The sequence below is a fragment of the Saccopteryx leptura genome, chromosome 3, assembly GCF_036850995.1.
Source record: "Saccopteryx leptura isolate mSacLep1 chromosome 3, mSacLep1_pri_phased_curated, whole genome shotgun sequence".
Taxonomy (NCBI): Eukaryota; Metazoa; Chordata; class Mammalia; order Chiroptera; family Emballonuridae; genus Saccopteryx; species Saccopteryx leptura.
The window spans coordinates 46,744,184-46,766,837 of record NC_089505.1 but is presented as its reverse complement, the minus strand read 5'-3'; the positions used below and the strand labels follow the sequence as shown (position 1 = coordinate 46,766,837).

The 22,654-nt window shown below is 37.1% G+C and overlaps 1 protein-coding gene across 1 annotated transcript in view; it reads right to left on the bottom strand.

The window, feature by feature from the left end:
- Positions 1–22,654, bottom strand: part of FRK (fyn related Src family tyrosine kinase) — a 133,610-nt gene that overhangs the window by 47,940 nt on the left and 63,016 nt on the right. The window contains exon 2 of the mRNA XM_066373417.1: positions 10,872–10,993. Coding sequence (XP_066229514.1) covers positions 10,872–10,993 — 122 coding nt within the window. The remainder of the gene's footprint in view (positions 1–10,871; positions 10,994–22,654) is intronic.

Genomic DNA, 22,654 nt, shown 5'->3' with positions numbered 1-22,654 from the left:
TTTTCTCAAATTTGGATACTGCAACATAATCAGCCTTCCCAGTCTCTTTCTTTTGCAGTACAAATTTAAAATTATTCAATTAAACATAGGAGTTCCACCCAGACAATTCCCACAGATTGAATTACCACAAAGCACAGTTACAGAATTTCAAAACTCACTCTTACACCTTATTTGAGCTCTCAAACTTAATTTCTTCAGTTTCTTTTTTTTCTTTCTTTCTTTCTCTTTCTTTCTTTTGTGTGTGTGTGTGTGTTTCAAGTTTTGTTTCCAATAATTATAACCTTCTAAAATTTTTTTTAAAATAAGAATAAGAAAAGAATAGGCATTATCTGACCAGAAAAATACATTTATTTCTTACACACTATTTTCCATTTACTTTTACTCACTATTAGGTATAGAGTTGATTATTGTCTCATCTCTCTGCGGTGCTTTCTTTTATAAATCTCTAACAGAAAGTAGCTGTTCTTTTTTCTAGGTTCTTAAAGAGCTTTGCATATAAGTGTTTTATATGCATAATAATCAAATGCTTGTTATAATGTGAATTAGTTAGTTGTTCACACAATTATGCCACATAGCAAATAGAAATGAAAGTTCATAATGAATGGGTAAATGACTGAATAAATGAATGGTTTAAAAAAATTCAAAATATTCCTTCCAATATTTTCAAAAATTGCTTTTCTATATAAAGACAGGATAAAGCAAGGGTAAAATATCAGTAGCATACTATTAACCTTCACTAAACAAACATTTATCCAAAAACTTTTTTTACACGCAAGACACTGCTAAGTCCTGAGTACCTTGCTCAAAGAAAGTAAAAACAAAGGTTACAAGAAGGGAAGAACAGGCATGATCATGTAATAAATAGCTGGTGCTCATATTGCAGGAAGTATGGTTCCACTTAAGGGAGAATAAATGATCAGGCAGAAAACAGGTGTTAGCAAAACACGAAGGGTTGAAATGTCAGAGTAGGTAAGAATTATGTGGTTTGCAAAGTCAAGTTATTTAAGGCTTTTGACTCTGCTAGATAAAAAAGACCAAGACACAATAACCAAATGTAATGCATAATCCTTTATTATATCAAAAAACAAATAAGTAAAGAGCTAGCAAGGACATCTGGAGAGATTTGAGTATATACTATATAGTAGATAATATTATTGTGTCAGTGTAAAATTTCTTGGGCATAACCACAGTATTGTGGTAAGTGTCCTTATTCCCTGGACATACAAACTAATACAAAAATTTTAAAGGTGAAATGATGTAAAATCTGCAACTAATACAAATATATATATATAATATGGCTGTATAGAAAGATATATACAGATATATGAATGATGGAGAGAGAAAGTATATGTCACAAAGTGTTAACAATTGGTGAATTTAAGTGAAGGTACACAGTTAACTTTTCAACTTTATCAATACAAATGGGGAGAAAAGAAAAAAGATTCTCTAAATGTTTATACTGAGTTTGATATTCAACGATGTAGAGAAAATTTCTGAAACCAACTCAATTCTCATTCTTACATAATTTTTTTTTCATGGATGCTCACAGAAGTTTCCATTTATCCTTGATATTAAAGTACTTTGAAAGCATAGCTTAAGTACGCATCTTTTCATTTACTTGCCTTGGAACAACTTTGAGTCCTCTTAGCCGACAAGAACATATTTTTTTTAATTCAAGAAAGTTTTCTTCTACCACATATTTAACTGTTGGTTACATTTAATTACTCTAATCAATTTCAGAGCAATATCTCTTGTTTGTGAATTATCAGCCCTGGCAAACTTTCATCAATTCTTCTTTACTCTCCAGGGAGCAACGCGAGTTTGCTTTTTCCATCCCTGAAGTAATCATTTTGTTGCTTGCTATCGCCTATATTTTGCCTTTTCATGTTGTTTTTGTGCCTACTTTCATAGAATTTGTGTTATCTTGTATTTTATCATTTCAAATTAAATGTTTTCAGATATTTTTTTCTGTTCCTTTTAGTGACTAGGTCTCAAAAGTATGAATTTTTTCTGCATTTTTAGACTATTGTTTAAATTCCCATATAATATTATTTTTCCTAAAATCATGTTTTATAGGGGGGGGAAAATGGTTCTATGATCAAGTAGTTTAGGAAAATCTGGGTTGAAAAAATAAATTATTTTGTTGTAAGACTTCTGAGGCTTTAATGTGCATTGTCAAGTTAAGGTAGAAAGAATGTAATATGAGGCCTTCTTTCAATGCACTTAACTCCTAAACCCTCTGTTCTATGAAACAGTTAGGCTTATCAAAGAATTTATGTTCTAGAGCATAAGTTGAGAAATATTATTAACTATGCAGAATTTCATGAATTCTCCTTTTTGTTTTCACTATACTCATCACTAAATGAAAAAGATATTGGTCTCAAGAAAACAAAAACATAGGCACTTGTCCCCCTCTCCACCCAGTTGGTGGGGTGTACATTTCCCTCCCTTAGCACACACCAAGCTTCTACACATACCGCCAAGGTCTAGCAAATGTTCAGCTCCCTTGGCTTTGCTGGAGGAAGGGTGGATCTTCTAACCTGCTAGCATGCATGCTCACAGCAAGAAACAGAACTCAGGCTTTTGTAATTGCCATGGACTAAATGTTTGTTTCCCCCTCAAATTCATTTGTTGAAGCCCCAATCCCCAATGTGATGGTATTAGGAGGTGTGTCTTTGGGAGGTAATAAAGTTTAGGTGAGGTCATGAGTGTGGGTCCTCGTAATGAGATTAGTGCTCTTATAAGAGGACTAGACCAAACCAAGAACTCGCACTCTCTCTCTCTCTCCCTCTCTCTCTCTCAGATACAGCAAGAAGGCAGCCACCAGTAAGCCAGGAAGAGAGTCCTCACCTCTCCTGGTACCTTGATTTTGGACTTCGCAGCCTCCAAAACAGGGAGAAATAAAGGTTTGCTGTTTTAAGTCTATGGTATTATGTTATAACAGCCCAAACTGACAAAAACAGTAACACCAAGTTGTTTTTTTACCCAAAAGAATGTGTAAAAAAACACATCACTAGAGAGCAGAGTTCTTGTTTCCTTCTTTCCATAAGGTTAACTTCACCCAGTTTGTAACATACTATCATCTCCTGTCATCTTCCACACTCATAACACTTACTGTGCCGCAAGCTGCTGTCCCACCTGGGTGTAGAAAAGGAGGGAGCTACACATGGATGCCTAGGGAAGACCCAGATCACTGAGTTGGCTCCACACAGGAGGACAGCAGCTGCCTGGCTTCGGGGAGCTGCACGCCCTGCTTCTCTCACACAGGGCACACACTAACCATGAGTTTAAGCGTCCTTGTAACTTTTTCATAACTAGCCCTGATATGATGTCCACGTCAAAGTCTGCTCAGCCATTTATTCAGTTCATCTACATTTGCTCTGAAGTTAGGAGAACATTTACAGAGAGTCTAAAAGGATCATCGATTGACAGACTCTGTCTACAGGGCTACTCCACGTCTGTATCTCTTCTGTATGTTCTTGAATAGAAAGTAGGGGGAGGCTAACTCAAATGATTACTAGCTAATACTATCGAATTCTAGAAGCACTGACATGGGACAAAATGTAAATAAAGGATCAATTTAATTTGGTAGCTAATAAAAAATAGCAATGGAATACGTTATGAATTACAAAAGGTAACAGCAGTTTCACCAACCTCCACAACATTTATCAACATCCCACTTACTTATTTTATATCTGGAGTGTTGCTTATTGTAAAGGTACATTCCAAGTACAATTATATGTATTATTTCTTTGCTGTGGTTTCCTCCAAATAGATCAAAATACTCATGTAAAAAAAAACATTTTTAACAAGCAAAACAAGGTAAGCAAAGCCAAAAGAGAAAATTTAGATGAGTAAATTTCTGGTGTTCACAGATGAGTGAAAGAAGGAAAAAAGTCAGAATTCAATGCCCCTAAAAATACTATGGCCTCTAGAATGCTAGTCATGGATTTTCAATTAGATAGACAATTTCCCCATGAGTCAGTGCCCTAAAGAAAAAAGGTTTTTGCCTCTGCATCTGTGTGTGTACAGACACAAACTCAGATATATGTACTATATAATCAAATGTTAATTTAACTTAATAGAGTATTTAAACTATATGAAATATAGTTTATCAGTGGTGATGTTAAGAAAAAGTGGAATATATCATAATTCATGAAAAAAGCCACTTGCTATTATAGGCAATGATATTTGCAATTAAGCTGAACACAACTAAATTATGACTTTAATTAAAAAGCATTTTGTAGGATGGCACCAACATGTTTAAATTTTAATACATTTTATATGAGATACTAGAGTTATTAACATAAAAAGTTCTTTGCAGCATTTGCACTTTTTTAAAAGCAAAACATTTTTAACCAGTATATAAATGCTGCCAAAATCCATAGACATTTTATTGTATAAAAAATTCAAAGAGCAATTTTTTCCAACCATCTTATACTTGCACCTACTTGGGATATGCAATTGTATTTATATTCGTGGTTAATAGTAATAGTTACTGATATGCTCTGTGGCCACTATGTTCACATCAATTTTAAATGAAAAGCAAAGAAATTGTTCAGGGCACTGATAACGAAATAGCCTTTTGCCATTGGGCCACTATCAGATCAGAATGAGTCAACAAATCTCAAAAAGTTTGGGAACAATAAAGGTTATCTCAGTGGTCAGTGGAAAGTGAGTTTGGGTCTGAACCCTGAGTCAGGCAGACAGATAGAGAGCCACACTGAAAGTGATATTCTTTTCCAATTCTGCCTCCTCTACAAAAGTTTTATTACCTAAACACAACTAACCTTTCAAGGTGAGAAATAGTTTCTCTAAAACAAATCTGAAACACAGCAAATAGGAGAATTATGTGGGCCAGACTTCAGAGGTTTAAGAAAGTGATGATGGCTTTATCTTGCCCCTGATAGAATATAGGGTAACGAGGTGAGTGTTTGAGAGTCTACTATCTTTATAAATGATGCTCAAAGCTATGGATATAGAGAGTAAGCATGAAACAAACAATAAAAGTAACTTTCTTCTGCTCAAGAAGTTTATATTTTAATTGGAGAAGTAAATTTTTACCTATGGTGAAAGAGTTACTGCTAAATATAAATGAATCTTTGAATATGTAAGTTCAACATGAAGGACACACACAAGGTCACCATGAAAAGGTAGACATCTTCCCCAATGAAGGTACTATTGTTCTCATTACTTTTTTAATTGCTTTCAGAATTAATTTATAAGACATGCAGAAATACTTACAAAGTTATAAATACATGGTATCACTCAGGTTAATCACACATTATTCAGAAAGCTGCTTCAGATAATTCTAGCCATTTTCAGGTATGAACACTGTCCTTAATGAGCATGCAATGATCCCAGCTATTGGCCTTTAAAGTACAGTGGAGTCTTTTCTGTAAAGACATTTCTACCATTTCTGCAATACTTTGAGCACTGGCAACCTATTACATGGAAGGATAAAATATTTATTTGGTTTTTAAAATTCCAGTATACTTATTTGAAAATTAAATTATGACACACAAAAGCATATTTTATATTCTCAAGAAGGCACTTCATTGCAATCACAAAGTATTATAAAAGTCCTGCATATTCCATGGGACCTTAAGGTTCATTGTCATGGAAATTTGTCATAGTAAATACTCTGTTCAACATGAGCAGAAACAAGTCAAAAACACAGTAATAGCTACTTTTATGTCCACCTGCAATTGCTTCAAATACCTCTGAGCTTATTTCCCTTGTTATTCTCTCCTCTGTCCCTGCACATCATCTCCCATTGCTAAAGTCCTGCTAATGTCACACTTGCCCCCAATCACTCAAGCCAAGATCTGAGAGTCGGTCTAAACTCTGGGTTCTCCCTTATTTTGCCCCATTTATGATCAGCCACCAATTTCTGTCAGTTCACATCTTCTAAATATTTCTTACCTCCATTCTCTACTCTCTATTTGCCATTTCTCTTCCCTGGTTCAGGTGATCATCTGTGGAAATGAACAGGACTTTCTAGCAAAGGACCCTAAGAACTCTTTCAGGGCCACTGGGAATGTCCCAGCATCAGCCCCTATGCTCAGTAAGAGAGGCCGCACCTGACTTCCCACAGGCCCATGGTTTCCTCTTCCATGAAAGAGGGCCTTCAATTTCCTACAGCATCCAAAGCTCATCAGTGCTGGCATTTCCAAAAAACCTACAAATAATTGATATTCAAACTCAGACTGCTTAGTGCCAAAGCACAGACTTTTAGTCCTAGCCCTAAGGCCACTTCCACGCATGCCCCATTTAAAAAAAAAAAAAAAGGAGGGGCCCGTGGCTTCTGGGGACATCCCGTGCTGCAGCAGAGCTCTGGTGTAGCACCCCAAGTTTGGGTCCCATTGTCCCTCTCTGCAAAATGCTGACAAACTCTGCTGTCCAACACCTGTGATTTCACACATAGCAAGTGATGCCACTATGTCCGTCTCTCTCCCTCCTCCACAGACTATTGTCCATAAATCTCTCATCTTGCCATCAAAGGTTAGACCAGGTCACTTTCTGCCTAAGACTTCCCTCTGTGAAATAAGAGCCAAATACCTCAGCATGATATGCAAGGTCCTGGATAGTGTAGCTCCAACTTTCCTTTCCAGACTCATTTTCTGCCATTCTTCCTCTCTTCAATCTCTGCTACCTACACATACGCGCGCGCGCACACACACACACACACACACACACACACACCTGCTCTATTCCCTACCCCTTCTTCTACCAAACACCAGACATACTCACAACTCTATGCACTTACCCTGCCAGGAACTAATGGTTCCCAAATAATGGTACAGAACCTTCCTGAGTCCCCCTGCCCCCTCTTGTCTCACAGCAGGAGAGCTGCGTTATAACCCTCCTGCAGACTCGGTTCAGGGCCTGGGCCTTGCTGCCTTTGCTGCCTTCACCTAGCAAAGGCCTGGCACATAGGAGGCACCTTGAATGTTTGTTGAAGAAGTAAAGAAATTATCTCCACTCCTAGATGCATCACCCTGAATACTGTTGATGAGCTTTTTTTCAACTAAATTTAATTTTTTATCGCTTGTTTTCGAGAAGGTTCTACTGAAGATGAAGTAAACTCACAATGTGCAATGTGGATGGAATCTCTTCTGAAAAACTCACTTGCAATTCGATTTTAGTCCTCAAAGTGCATCTTCCTTAAAGTGTACTTCAAACAGTAACACAAATAAAATTTATAGGATACCAAGCATCAAATCAATATCAATGATAGCAACAATACTTTTCTTTAAACTAATTGATTAAAATAAAGAAGTAGCTAAACCACTTCACATGCAGTCAAAATTTTATACTTTTCATCAGAAAAAAAACAATCCACTACCAATGACAAATAACGGTAGGGCCACTAAAACTACCTGTCATGAATCTAATGAAGACAGATTCACTGGCTGCCACATATAATATGTAATATCCAAACGCGCTGCTGTAATTCACAGCTAATTAGTGTCTTGCCGTTATGAGAGGTGTCACGGCCCTAACTCTCTTGCGAGATCTACTCAGACCTCACAAGAAACGACAGCCATGCAAGGACCACAACAAGCCAATTAGTGCCCACCTCAACTTTGGGCTGTTGCCTCTTGAGTGCCCTCTCCCAGCCTCCATAAATTATAAGCTCTTTCTGACAGCAGCAGACCACGGCCGCTCATGGATAAAGACAACACTTCTAAGGAAAATTCACGTAGGAAAGACAGACAGAGATAGAAGAGAAACGTTATTTATTTGCCTGTCTTCAGCAGCACAGCAGTCAGCAAAACTGAAGAGCATCAATCCTGACTGATGAAGGAAACAGCTCAGGTATAAATCCATGAGTAGGCGAAGACCCTCAGTGGTAATCAACAGACAGCAATTGGGTTGTTTGTTCATTTTAATGTAGATATACTGAAGACTTTTTCTTTCCATTTTTTTCCTGGGTAGCACTCCTTCTGGCTAATAAATTTCCCTTTGAGTGGAACATAATGGTCTGCATTTATTTTGTCTCACAGTAAATACATAGCAATCAGATAATTTGTTTGAAAAACCCTAAATTGTTTGACTTCATTGAAAAAAAAAATCTCTAATGATATGCTGGTCTCCACATAGGGCCTACAAAGCTTACTAAATCCATAAGCAAGCACTAGAGTCTTCTCAACACATAACAGCCAATATCCTTATAATTTTGATCTAAGCCTATAAAGCTGTTCTGTCTCATAATATTTTACTTAACGGGTTTTCAGAACAGTCAATGGTAGCCTGGGCATTATTCAAAGATATGACTCAGCTCATTCTACTTTTAGTTTGTTTTCCTCATGGAAATGTTATGCTACTATATTTTAATGCTAACCTAAAACAGTTTATCTAGCTTTTTGGCTAAATAATGACCACCTAATTTGATGTGTAAATATTGAGAAAGGCAAATAAACAGATATGAATGCATTTAACATCTACAAGGAAGTCTCCTATAGCTCTTCTTGTCATTACACATAGATTTCAGAACGATTTTTCTTTTTTGAATATAGTATTCTTATGGTAATCTTTAAATCTTTAAATATTTACTACACTGCATCATTCTGTATAACAGCAAAATAACTGAAAATGTGTAAAATACAAAATCAGTTAAATAAATGACAACAAGTCAATCAACGAAAAGTTACATAATTTTTAAAAACGATGTAGAAAGACAATAAAGAACTTTGAAAATTTTTCACAGGATACTGAAAGACCAAAAAAAATGAAGCTTAGATCCATATTACATGCAGACACATATACATACACAAATACATAAATATATATATATGTGTATATATACATATGTACATGTATACACATATGTTTTTATTTACATGATTCTCTCAGTTTTGTTTTCTCTGTGTGCGTTTTTCTGGGTGTGCATGTGTTTGTTTAAATTACTTATCATACTTAAAGGTTAAGCATTAGAAAATGCTTTCCAGAAAAATATTTTAGTATTAAGAATGTTTCTTCAGAAGGTTATATTGTAAATTATTCTTCTTTGAACTTTTCTGTTTCTATAAAAATGTTTATATTACTTTAAAGTCAGATAAAAAGTTATTATAAATAATAAAATATTTGCTTATGTCAACTGGGTGCATACAGGTGTGGACCAGTTTGAAGGCCTAGCCTGATCAGGCATCAGTTCAGAGTGGTTAATGTCTATCACATATCAGTCATTAAAAATGTTATTGCCCTGGAGATAAACACAATTACAAAGGTCAATGTCACATCATACTTGGAATATATTAAAAATGGTTATCAGGGCCCTGGCCGGTTGGCTCAGCGGTAGAGTGTCGGCCTAGTGTGCGGAGGACCCGGGTTCGATTCCCGGCCAGGGCACATAGGAGAAGCGCCCATTTGCTTCTCCACCCCTCCGCCGCGCTTTCCTCTCTGTCTCTCTCTTCCCCTCCCGCAGCCGAGGCTCCATTGGAGCAAAGATGGCCCGGGCGCTGGGGATGGCTCTGTGGCCTCCGCCTCAGGCGCTAGAGTGGCTCTGGTCGCAATATGGCGACGCCCAGGATGGGCAGAACATCGCCCCCTGGTGGGCAGAGCGTCGCCCCATGGTGGGCGTGCCGGGTGGATCCCGGTCGGGCGCATGCGGGAGTCTGTCTGACTGTCTCTCCCTGTTTCCAGCTTCAGAAAAAAGAAAAAAAGAAAAAAAAAAAATGGTTATCAGAAGAGCATTTTCTAACTGGGTAGGAGTGAAGCTGAATCTATATGATTCTGTAATGCCATATTGACTCAGTGCCAGAACAGGCAGGTATTGAAGGACAAAACCTTCTGAAAAACCTGCCACAGTATCACTGTCCTTAATTCACTGCAGCTCCAATCCATCTGCCCTGATACTTTGAACTATCTGGTATGAGGAAGAAAATCGGTACCAAACTCACACAGTCTGATTCAGGTCAGGTCAAAGTTCCCAGTACATGTGGGGTGAGGCCTACTTCCACATTGTGCCGTGCAGGCTGTCCTGACTTCCAGCTCAGTGAGCCAGGCAGACACAACCAGGTGCATGGGCATCATATTTGGTACACATTTGTTGCAAGGCAATAGAGATAAAGGAAAGCAAAATCTCTTCTACCAAAAGGCTTACAGCTAGTTGGTGAAACAAAATACCGGCTTTAAAGAGGACAATAACACAAATGATTAGACAATACACCAATCAGAGAATGGCAAGGAGAAAGTTTCATATGTGAAATGGACTAGAGCGGTCTTTAAGAAAAGACATTCTGCAGCATGGGAACATACACCAAGAAGCACAGATTCGTGAAGACAGAGATACGCATGCATGCACCTGTCATTGTTAAAGACAGTTCTCGGGTCCTCTGTGCTTCTTTCCTAGAGCAGTGTAAATTAAACATGTACTTGACTCTTAGCTGAAAAACTACATCTGACAAAACGTTACATGTCATGGAGTTCATTAAATGCATTTGCATTTAGCATTTCAATTCATTTTCTATTTACCAAAGACAAATGAAACACAAAAACAAACAAAAAAAATATTTTGGCGGGATCAATTTTGACAGCAGTGTAGTTTCTGCTTCTTGCTTATTATCTCCCTAGAAATACAAGATCCTTGGTAATGCAAGTGAGAAAACCCAGGTGGATCCATATCTTTATTATTTCATATCTAGACTACATATATTTTAAACTGTTTATAGAGACCTCTAGCCATAGACAGAATTTCTTGCTAAATTATATATTACTTTAGAGTTGCTAAGTAGACATAATTTTGGTATTATTGCAAAGATAAGAAATAAGGTAAATTTAAAATTAACGTGTCCATATTTACACAGTAGGTTCATAATTACTGCTTCTGAAACCCATCTTCAAAGCACACAGAACAATACCCATACCTGAAAGGGAGAACTCTCCTTTCTGGCTTTCACTTTCTCTGATTAGAAAGGCACCCGTCTGATTTTCTGAATATAATAGTTGTTTTTCTGCATCTGCTCTCTTGATTGCTCCAAAGAACCACCTAAAAAGAAAGAGATGTAAACTTTAATTAACCAGTCAACATTCATTTTTTTTTAAAGAACAGGAAGTGTGACAAGAAAGTATTCTAACATCAAATATATTTAATATTCTTTAGTGAAACCACTATAGGTATAAGTGCTTTTGATACTTGAGATGATTTTTCAGGATATCTGTAATCCCCACAGAGGAGTCTTTAAAGAAAATTACAGACTAGAAATTTGGCTGCTGCCAGGTCCCACACCCTTCTTACACCTGCATTCTGTCTTGGAGGTCCCATTCTTTCTGTTAAACCCAAAACCCTTGGGTGGGTCCACCACATAATCCTACCACATTTCAAGCTCTAAAATTATTCACCATCACCATCTCACTGTCCTCTGCCTCGACTGACCCCTTCTAGGAGTTAGGAGGCAAACATTCCAATCAGAGGATTCATATATATTTCACTTTTAAGTATGAACAATTATAAATGAATTTCTCTGGACATAAATTTTCTTATGTGCCCATCTCCACCATAATATGAGCTGCTTTACATGCTTAAGGGGAACTTATTAACATAAAGAAAACTTTAATCTGTGGAGAGATTATGTGAAAAAGTGACTTCTGCCAGGGAAGTATCTTCTTTGTACCATCTTTACTTCTTATCTTTACCCTCTTATCCTTTCAAATAATAAATAAACATTCCAGAAATATAAGAGGCAGATACTGAACATACAGGTTTGAGAATGGGGTTAACCGTCTCCAACAAATGATGATAAATTTTAATGTCAGAGCCAGTCTAAAATGCATATCAAGTCAATAGGCACCGATGTGATAAGAGGAAGCAGAGAAAACCCCCTTTCATTAATGACCTCTCATTATAGGGTCATAAAGTTGATCTTTATCAGTCAAAATTTTAGGTAAAACATGGATCTTTTCAAGGATGATCTTTAATAATGCAAACTCTTCAAGAAAGGAAATGGTGACTTGAGGAAAGAAATCCAAGCTGGGTGAGGAGTTGCAGGCTGGGAGAGGAAATACAGGCTAGCAAATCGGCTCCAGTTGTCTTGGCAGGTCATGAGTACTGGGAAATATAAGTGGCATATTTGGAAGAAGGAGAAGGAATTAAAAATAAAAAGAAATATAAAGATCACCTTCTAACAAATGTAAGGTGTTTGTTTAACATTTGCCCAATCATCAAATTGCAAATTACATGTTAACTGTATCAGTGAGGAAGTACCAGGTTATGTTGGAGTAATAACTCCAAAAATCTCATTGGTTTAAGACAACCACGATTTGTTTTACACTCAGCTACATGCCACGGAAGGCTATCTGAGGCTCTGCTCTGTATCCATCCCTATGCCTACCAGAGAATTTCCACCTCCATACTTCTGTAACTACTGGGGCAGGATGGGAAACTGTGGCAAATCACAGGCTGGTTCCTGGATCTTCTACTTAAATCTTCCTTTCAAGAATGAACTCCCTGACATGCAAAAGAATAAAAAGTACAATCCACTATTTTCTATACTTCAGAGAACTAAAAACATTTAGTAGACTAAACTAACGACTAACATATTGGTTAATATCAGAGGCCAAAGTTTTGCCCATAGACTATTGTTTACTTAATTGAAATTATAAAAGGCATGGAAGCATTCCAAGGTGACCATGTAATGAACTCACGGAAAAACAAAAATACACGCTTTCTACCCCTGCAAAATAAGTCAACAGAATATTGGAACACAACCAAAAACCCAAACAGACACAAACACATAACTTAGTGGTGAAAGGATGAATTCAATAAACGATGCTGATGTTATTAATACTCCATAATAATTCATAAATTTGTGCTACCTACAGAATATATGATAAATATTCATAGAATAAATACCCAATAAAAATGCAAACTTTAAAACTTTCTGAGGATATTGGACTAAGAAAGTTTTCTTATAAAAGACAAAAAGAAAAAAAACAACATAAAAACCTTAAAGAAAAAGATTGATAATATTTATTAAACCATAGTTTAAAAGTTCTGCAACAGTAACATTACCATGACATAAAATTAAAATACAAGCCACAGACCTGGAGAAAATATTTTCAAGGTATTTAACCAAAAATAGGATTATTTTTCAAATTATCTAGAGACCTATAATGAATAAGAAAAGAGACAACACGGTATAAAAATTGGTATAAAACATAACTGCACAGTTCACAGAAAAGAAAAACCCAATAACTAATTTTTTTAAAAAAAGAAAAAAAGCCCTGGCCGGTTGGCTCAGCGGTAGAGCGTCGGCCTGGCGTGCGGGGGACCCGGGTTCGATTCCCAGCCAGGGCACACAGGAGAAGCGCCTATTTGCTTCTCCACCCCCACTCCCTCCTTCCTCTCTGTCGCTCTCTTCCCCTCCCGCAGCCAAGGCTCCATTAGAGCAAAGATGGCCCGGGCGCTGGGGATGGCTCCTTGGCCTCTGCCCCAAGCGCTGGAGTGGCTCTGGTCTCGGCAGAGCAAGGCCCCGGAGGGGCAGAGCATCTCACCCTGGTGGGCGTGCCGGGTGGATCCCGGTCGGGCGCATGCGGGAGTCTGTCTGACTGTCTCTCCCCGTTTCCAGCTTCAGAAAAATACAAAAAAAAAAAAAAAAAAAGCACAGCTCTTATCATTGCTGTAAGTAGGAATGTTAGGTATATTAAGTATAATAACAATAAAATATAACTTTACAATTTTCAGACTGAACAAAATTAAAAACTCACATTCTAAAAATTAAAATCTCTCAATCAGTTATGGTGAAAAATGTGAAAGAAGAACTTAATACAATATCAGTGGCAATACAACTAGGCAAAACTAATTTAGAGAGCAATTTGTCAATATCTAGTAAAGGTGAATATTTGTATACTACTCAATTTCACTTTTAGACTATATGCTAAAGGAGATATGCTTCAACAACATTCACCAAAGAATTGTAGCATTAAATATTGAAGATGACCTAACTATTCATCATAGGAAAATAGATAAATTTATTCATAGATAAAATGAAATATTATATAGCAGTTAAAAATAAATTGTTGGGGGGATGAAGATACAATACAGTGTACAGAGAGGTGTTACAGATGGACAACTGAAACCTGTATAATCATGATAACCGATGTAATCCCAATAAAATTTAATTAAAATAAATAAATAAATTGTTGAAAGCCAAAAGGAAGTTGAATGATATATACCTTATATGCCACTAATATCAATTTTATGCAAACATATAAAAACATTACATTATCTTTATGGATGTATACATGCTTAGTGAAAGGTAAATGAGTAGTTAAAATACTTAAGCATTTTTTAGACTCCATTTCCAGAAATAAATGGCAAGATTTTTTTACATAAATATTTCAAACAAAGAAGAAACAGAGATCAAATATACTGATCAATTGCATGCATTTTCCTGATACCGAGTACATTGAGTATGCATAAACATTAAGATGTTTGATTAAAGTGTAAATATGTAAACTTTATAAGAATTATTATTTATCTAGCATATTGGATTCTTAGAAGTATGATTATATTTCTAAAGCTCATTATTCTCAAGAACAAATACTCCATTACATAAGATTTATGTATATACACTACATTTGTATTTTGGATAATCAAGTCTATAAATGATGTATTTTCTCTGCCCAATTTATGTATAAGCAAGCAGTTTCTAGAAATAAAATGATTAAAGTTATAGTAATTTTACTGCAATGGTCAAGAGGAACTCTATAATTTTTTTTAAATCCTTTCTGACTCACCAATTCTGTATTCTTGTATAATAGATTGATACAATAACTCTACAAGGCAAAGAACACCAGTATTGAATCTATAATGACAATGAAATAGATGTAAATATTTGACTGGATGTAATATCTCAGTCAATACCAGGAAAGCGTTCATTAGAAAGTGAACATAAATAAAAACGTGTTTTCTGTCTGGATATAGTGGCATTATAATGCCATCCCTCATAGTCAAAGATGACACAACTGCCATAGAATGCAATCACTAGAGCATATGCCCAGTGGTGAGATTCAAATAATTTAACAACCGGTTCACTGCCCTAACGACTGTTTTAAGTATAAAAAAACATACACCAAAAAGTAGTTTATTATTTCATGCACTTAATACTTAAATAAGAACAATAAAAGAAGTACACAAAACTAAATTATAAGAGTTGTATAATATTAATTTTTAAAAATGTTAGGCCCTGGCTGGTTGGCTCAGTGGTAGAATGTCAGCCCGGCATGTGGAAGTCCGAGTTCAATTCCTGGTCAAGGCACACAGGAGAAGCGCCCATCTGCTTCTCTACCCTTCTCCCTCTCCTTTTTCTCTCTCTTCCCCTCCCGCAGCCAAGGTTCCATTGGAGCAAAGTTGGCCTGGGTGTTGAGGATGGCTCCACGGCCTCCACCTCAGGCACTTAGAATGGCTTTGGCCACAATGGAGCAATGCCCCAGATGGGCAGAGCATCATCTCCTGGTGGGCATGCCAGGTGGATCCTGGTTGAGCTCATGTGGGAGTCTGACTGCCTCCTTGCTTTTACTTTTGGAAAAAATATTTTAAAAAGTTAAATAATACCTGACAAAAACAATAAAAGTGTTATTTAAGATATTTCCATATTGTTTCTTGATTGGCATCCTCACTTGCAATTTTTTACACCTATGGATGGAATGAACATTACTACCGGCGCTTAGAATACACTGTTGCACAGATGAGCGTTAAAAAGAATAAGGAATGTAAATTTGTGATTTCCACATTGGCTAACTGCACAGATGCCCACCTTAAGAGAGAACCCTGATTACAAGTGCCATTTTAACAACCAGTTCACTGAACTCAACAAAAAATTAGGTACCAGTTTTGAACCATACAGACCGGCTGAATCCCACCACTGCATGTGCCATTCTAAGCACTAATGGGCAAACCTATGCACATGTGAAAACTTACTTAATCAGTGGTTTCAGCCTCTGGCAAAACCACCATTCTCTTCAGTTCTGCCTTTTGAAGCCCCTGTTGTCCCCATTCTGGAAGGCCATGCATATCCCAGGTCTGGCTGTCCACCACAGCCACTTGTTAAGCTATAGTTCTTTTGTGCAGTAAACAGTGAATGCCAAAAAGGGATCAGGATGTCCTGGGAGGTATAAAGTGTAACTCCTAGACCAGAGCATCACATCACACGGGGACTTGTTAGAAAGGAACATGTGTAGGCTTCACTCCGTACCTCCTGAATCAGAAACTCTGAGGATGGGGTCCTGCATCTTGGTTTTCATAAACCCCCAGGCAAATATGATGCTCACTAAAGTTTGAGGACTACTGATGTGCATAAATAGTCAAGAAGTTAGAAATTTACACAAGAAAGCTGAGAATAAATTACATAGCCCTTACATGTGAAAAATTATCCAGTAAAATGACACCATCCACCAGTGGTTTTCAAAATATACACCAGGGCACACTGGTGCACCCTAGAAGATTTCCAGGTGCACCCTATGGTATTTCAGAGAAATATGTGCCTGTTGGGGACCAAAAAACCAACAGCGTTTTTGGAGTTTAGATTTTGGGGGGACAGAGGTGTGGGGAATTGGCTGTAAGCTGACAGTCTGCCCACCCCCCCCACCTCACTTTCTTGATTAGGTTGCAAAAGGCTGTTAAGCTGTGGTGCTGGATTATTTACACTACCCCCCATGTTCCCCGGAAACACTGGAGGCAAATTTCTTCTATCCTATCCTTTGTTTGGTGTAAAATTAAGATGATATGTATGGTGGGGGTTTTCTGCACTTGGTAAAATTTTTGGGTTGCCTTGGAAACATGACCAGAGACCACTGATTTGCTAATGGCCTCACTTTGCCCTATAAATAAAGCAAGATGCAGTTTTTGGGTGTGCTTTGTTCTTGCCAGCAGCAATTACAGGGCCCTCCTGACCCTGTATTTTCTTAATTCTGCACCATTCCCACTCAGGACCTGGAATTACTAGCTGTGCTGGTTCGCGGCATGTGCCCAGATATAAAAATAAATATAGTTACTCTTTATACCATTTTATTATGGAAATACCACTCTTTTTGTTGAAACATCATTATTATATTTATTATTAACACGTCATTATATTATTTTTAGGTAAATACACCCAAATAAAATGGAGAGATTTCTCAAAAAGAATCGTGATATTGAAGAAAATTATTCTGGAAGTGAGCAAAAGTTAAGTGTAAATAAAATAGGACTTGAAGCCTGACAGGCAGAATTTAATTTATGGCATTTTCTTTTTTTTTTTTTTTTTGTATTTTTCTGAAGCTGGAAACGGGGAGAGACAGTCAGACAGACTCCCGCATGCGCCCGACCAGGATCCACCCGGCACACCCACCAGGGGGCGTCGCTCTGCCCACCAGGGGGCGATGCTCTGCCCCTCCGGGGCGTCGCTCTGTCGCAACCAGAGCCACTCCAGCGCCTGGGTCAGAGGCCAAGGAGCCATCCCCAGCGCCCGGGCTGTCTTTGCTCCAATGGAGCCTGCTGTGGGAGGGGAAGAGAGAGACAGAAAGGAAGGAGAGGGGGAGGGGTGGAGAAGCAGATGGGCGCTTCTCCTGTGTGCCCTGGCCGGGAATCGAACCCGGGACTTCTGCACGCCAGGCCTACTCTCTACCACTGAGCCAACCGGCCAGGGCCAATTTATGGCATTTTCTATCTCTTAACTCTGAACCATACAATTGGGTTAGAAACCCATTCATGGAAGCTTCAAGTGATTTTGGTCTACGATTAACAGAAGAAGAAGAACTGGCAGCTATATCCACTGATCGTGGATTGATGATTAAACATAAGGAATTGTCTCTTGAAGCCTTTTGGATTTCTATAAAAGAAGAATAGGTGGCAATATCTAAAAAAGCTTTGAACATTTTATTACAATTTTTTCAACATTCTATGTATGTGAATTAGGATTTTCTACCCTCAACACAATTAAGAGTAAAAAGAGAGGAATTCTTCAATGTATTGATGAGGAAATGAGAATTTGCCATTCAAATATATGCCCAAACATTGAAGAAATCGCTAGGACACATCAGGCTCATGCTTCTCATAAACACAAGAATGAAAAAACTTAACACATTCATGCCAGGACCTGCCGAATTTACTAAATCTTACTAAGAATGTATCTATATATAATATATAAAAAGATAACTTTTTTGTTGCTTTTTTATTTTTTGACCCCTCTTTTTTACGAATTCTAAAAAGTATAACAAAAAATATAATATAAAAATGTTTTTTAATGTCAAAATAAATTTAATTTTGTTGTATTTATTTCATTTATTTAAAAGCATGCTTAGACTTCATATTTTTTCTTTAATATTTGACTTAATTATTATAACATATTCCTCAGAAATTTATATATAGTGCACCTACAATTATTTGTAGGATTATAAATGGGCCCGACTTCAAAAAGTTTGAGAACCACTGCCATGCACACTTACACACACACACATTATTCATATTTAATGAACATAATTTTTATTGCTATGTCATATCAGCAATGAAAGAGATCTTGGTTAAGAACCAAATAGGAGGACCTGTCCAGGTAGCTCAGTTGTGGGTTTGATCAGTGGTGGGATTCAAATAACTTAACAACCAGTTCTCTGCCCTAATGACCGTTTTAGTTATAAAGAAATGATATACCAAAAAGTAGTATATTATTCCAGACATTTAATACTTAAATAAGAACAATAAAATAAGTTTACAAAACTAGATTATGTTATAACAAAGAGTTTTAAAATATTAATGAAAAAGTATTAAATATTACCTGACAAAAAACAATACAAGTTGTCACCCCCTGGTGGTTTGGCACTTTTCCTCTTTACGTCATATGTTTGTTTACTGAGGTAACAAACACAAGGGAATTAAAATGTAGTATTTCATCAAAGGTATAATGAGTTTTATGAAATGAATAAATAAATATTACAAGCATAGTTCTGTCAAATTTGTTTTCACTTATGGACGGAATGAACATGACTATGAGCACTTAGAATATACGCTTGCGTAGATGAATGTTAGAAAAGAGTAAGGAATGTAAATTTGTGATTTCCACATTGGGCAGCTGCCCAGGCACCCACTTTAGAGAACCCTGACAGCAAGTGCCATTTTAACAACCAGTTCACTGAACTCAACAAAATATTAGGTATCGGTTCTGCTGAACCAGTGCAAACCAGCTGAATCCTACCAATGGGTTTGAGCCTCGGTCAGGGCACATAAAAGAATCAACCAATGATGGCATGGATAAGAGGAACCACAAATCAATGTTTCTTTCTCTTTCTCTCTCTTTGTCTCTCTTCCTTCTTCTCTTTTTAAAAATCAATTTTAAAAAAAGAACGAAAAAGGACAGGAGACCCATAATAACCTATAATCTTAGAGAAAGAAATGCTTAAATTAGATTAAAACAGAGCAAGGAGCATGTGACTAAACTCTAACATTTGATTTACTTTGCCAACATTCATCCAGTATCTATTGTGTATAAATTCTGTAACACAACACAGAAAGATCGACAAGACACATTGTAGAATGAAAATGGCAAATTGCAGAATAACATTATAGTTTTATTTACATTTTAAAAGCCAACAAACTAAAAATGGTATGTGCTTATTTCTCTGGAGCGTAGTGAAAGATGATGAATTAATGACAAAGGACTTTACTTTTTTCTTTGCATCCTCTATAATTTAGATATTTACAATAAGGTGCAGAGTGTTATATCATGTTACAATTTATTTAAATATAAAAAATAAATCATTCAGGAATATGCTACAAAAATTTACATTTTAAAGATCCATACTAGAAACTTTGACATTTAGAATTGATGACTACAAGGGTAAACTCAAATAAGTATGAAACAGCAATTATAGATGAGCACTGAGACAGGTGGGAGGTCAGCCATGTCACCACGATATCCAATCTGAATGACTGAAGGCCAATATGCCCGATAACATATTAGATAAGCCAGGGTATAATAACAGGTAAGAGGTACATATGCATCTTGTTAGGAAAGTTATTCAACTTTCTGATGCCTGTCTTTCCTCATTTGTTAGTAGCAATAATAATTAACCTGTAGGCTAGTTTTGAGGTTAAGAAAACTAAAATATGTAATTGTTTAATGTCTGTCCAACATTTGTAATAAATAAATAGCACCTATTTGAAGAGAACTAATTCAAGGAGGAAATTATATATTTGGTTTTCAACATGTTGGACTTGAGGTCACGGTAAAACACTAGAGAATATATGCACACAATCTTACTTCGCAGTATTGCAAGTTTTCTCCGGAATGACCTGCCTGCCATTCTTGACTAGGACATGATACCACCAGGTGGCAGCAGGCTGTTTTACTAATCTTCATAAAGGCTAACTAAAGTTGTAGCATGATTAACTTTTAATTTACAAAAAAAAGACAAAACAGAGTCTTTAAAAAAACAACAGAATGTATGCAATGTTACTTAGTAGCAACATATAAATAATATAGATACGGATCAAAATTTAGGAAAGTCTACACAATGACAGGCTCTCCAAGTATCTGGGCACCCACCATTTCTTCAACATTATCTTCCCTTCATTAGCTCTGCTCCAGGGAAGAGTTCATGCTCTCCCAGCGATTTTTAGCGGCACTACCTTGGGAATGTAGCATACAAAAGCTAGTGCTGCATTTAAAAAAAAAATAAATTTTTTTTTAATTATTGCCGGTGTGCACTTAAAATTACAGACTGCCCCAGCATAAAGACTAAGTCTGCTACAGGCCACACATACCTTTTGGAGCAGTTAAATGAATAGTGGTTGATGATACAATTAATATAGTGTACTTTGATGTGGGCATTTCCTATATAGTCTTTTGGTTTACTGACTGTTGACCATTAGAGGGCGCCTGTGTTCTCACATAATCTTGCCTGTGTACTTGCCATGCAGCTTGGAGCTGGAAGCCTTACCTGCTCCTGTCCAGTTACCGCCCAAATTCGCATGTTAATTGGCCTCTGACCACAGATTACAATCTGAGCACTCTCTTCTCCCACAGAGAACACTTGACTATGAGTGTAAAGAGCATAAGTGAAACCGACTTTTCTGCCTTCCAAAACACAAGCTTATCAGGACTTCTCACGTGAAAAGAATGTGTAATATCACGTCCCGTCTCTGAGCTAAGATTTGCAGGCACGTATAAACCAGCAAGTTCCTTGCTGGCATCACTTAATAAAGTATTTTTGTTGTTGTTGCTGTTGCTCACCTTTATAGTCATAATAAAAGGGGAATTTTGAAGGAAGTTCCTTAGAGAGGAAGTAAGGTAAACGAGTACTTTCCTCAGGTTGGACGGCATGGAGCTATGAAAGAATCAGAGTAGAACTGGAAAAGCAGCTTACAGAATGTCACACAGGTGCATTTTGCTTCTTTTTAAATAAGATTTTGAGTAGCAGTATTTATTCTTAATAATTATATGAGTGTAAAGCCAGTAGCCACAGCCACCAGCAGAGCTGCCTGGCCCATACAAGTTTGCATTTGACGGTAATGAAATAACGGAACCAAGAACTGGTGGGCCATTACCTTTCATCCTAGCTCACAACTGGTGGGCAAGAAAATACACACAGTGGGAAAACACTTCCCTTTCCATTCAGGGCTCCCAAAGCCACTGACTCATCTGAGTATTCCTAGAATCAAAGGTTTCTACCTCACCAGCCTTATTCACCTCTGTTCCCCATCTCCTTCTCTCTGCACAAACTCTGCACAAATTGGCTTCTCCTTCAGCACTCTGCTATCTTGGCTGCCTCTCCTTTGCAATGCTGATGGCAGGATCTGAGAGAGAGTGCCTCCAGTCTGCCTCATTTTCTAGTGTAGAAATTAAAGCCTTTAAGCCAATATACAAACAAGGAAGTCTCTGATACAAAGCCACTTATTTGAGGCATAAATGGGATTCCTCCTAAGAGTGCACCCCGCCCACATCATGCAGGAATCAAGGGTGTGGGGAAAAGCTCAGTTTTGAGAAGATCTTAGTATTAAAAGGGTGAGAAAGGCTTAATCTTAAAACCAAGCCTTAGGCTATAAGAACCTTGCCAGCCTACAGCCTGTCCCCCACACCCAATGAAACTATAAGTGAGCAAACATATACATCATATTTACAAATTTATTTGACTAACAATGAGGCACTATTTCAGGTGTGACAGACCACTTAATTTCCCACCCTCCAAGAATTATCTCCTTTCATAAATACTGTATTTCCTCATGTATAAGATGCACCTTTTTCCTAAAAATTTGAGATCTAAAAACTGGGTGTGTCATATATAGTAGTTGTAGTTTTATACTTGCATTTCCCACTTTTTCGCACTTTTGGGGGGGGGCTCATTGTGGAAGACAGTGATTTGTCATCAGACACAGATGAGGACAAGCTAATGGATGGGAGTTTTGACAGTGATAAGGAGTTGTATGAATTCTATGATGAATAAAACTTGAGTTCAATAACTTTATGTAATTTTTTTTTCAAATTTCGGGCCCCAAAATTAAGATGTATCTTATACATGGGAGCATCTTATACATGGGGAAATATGGTAATTTCCTTCCCAGCTCCAAAAAGAAAAGAAAAAAAGCAGTCTTTAAATTTACTTAATTTTAAGGAATTTTAATTCCCAGTGTCAGGAATAATTTTATCTCATCTTGCCATATTTAGGCATTGAGTATCCT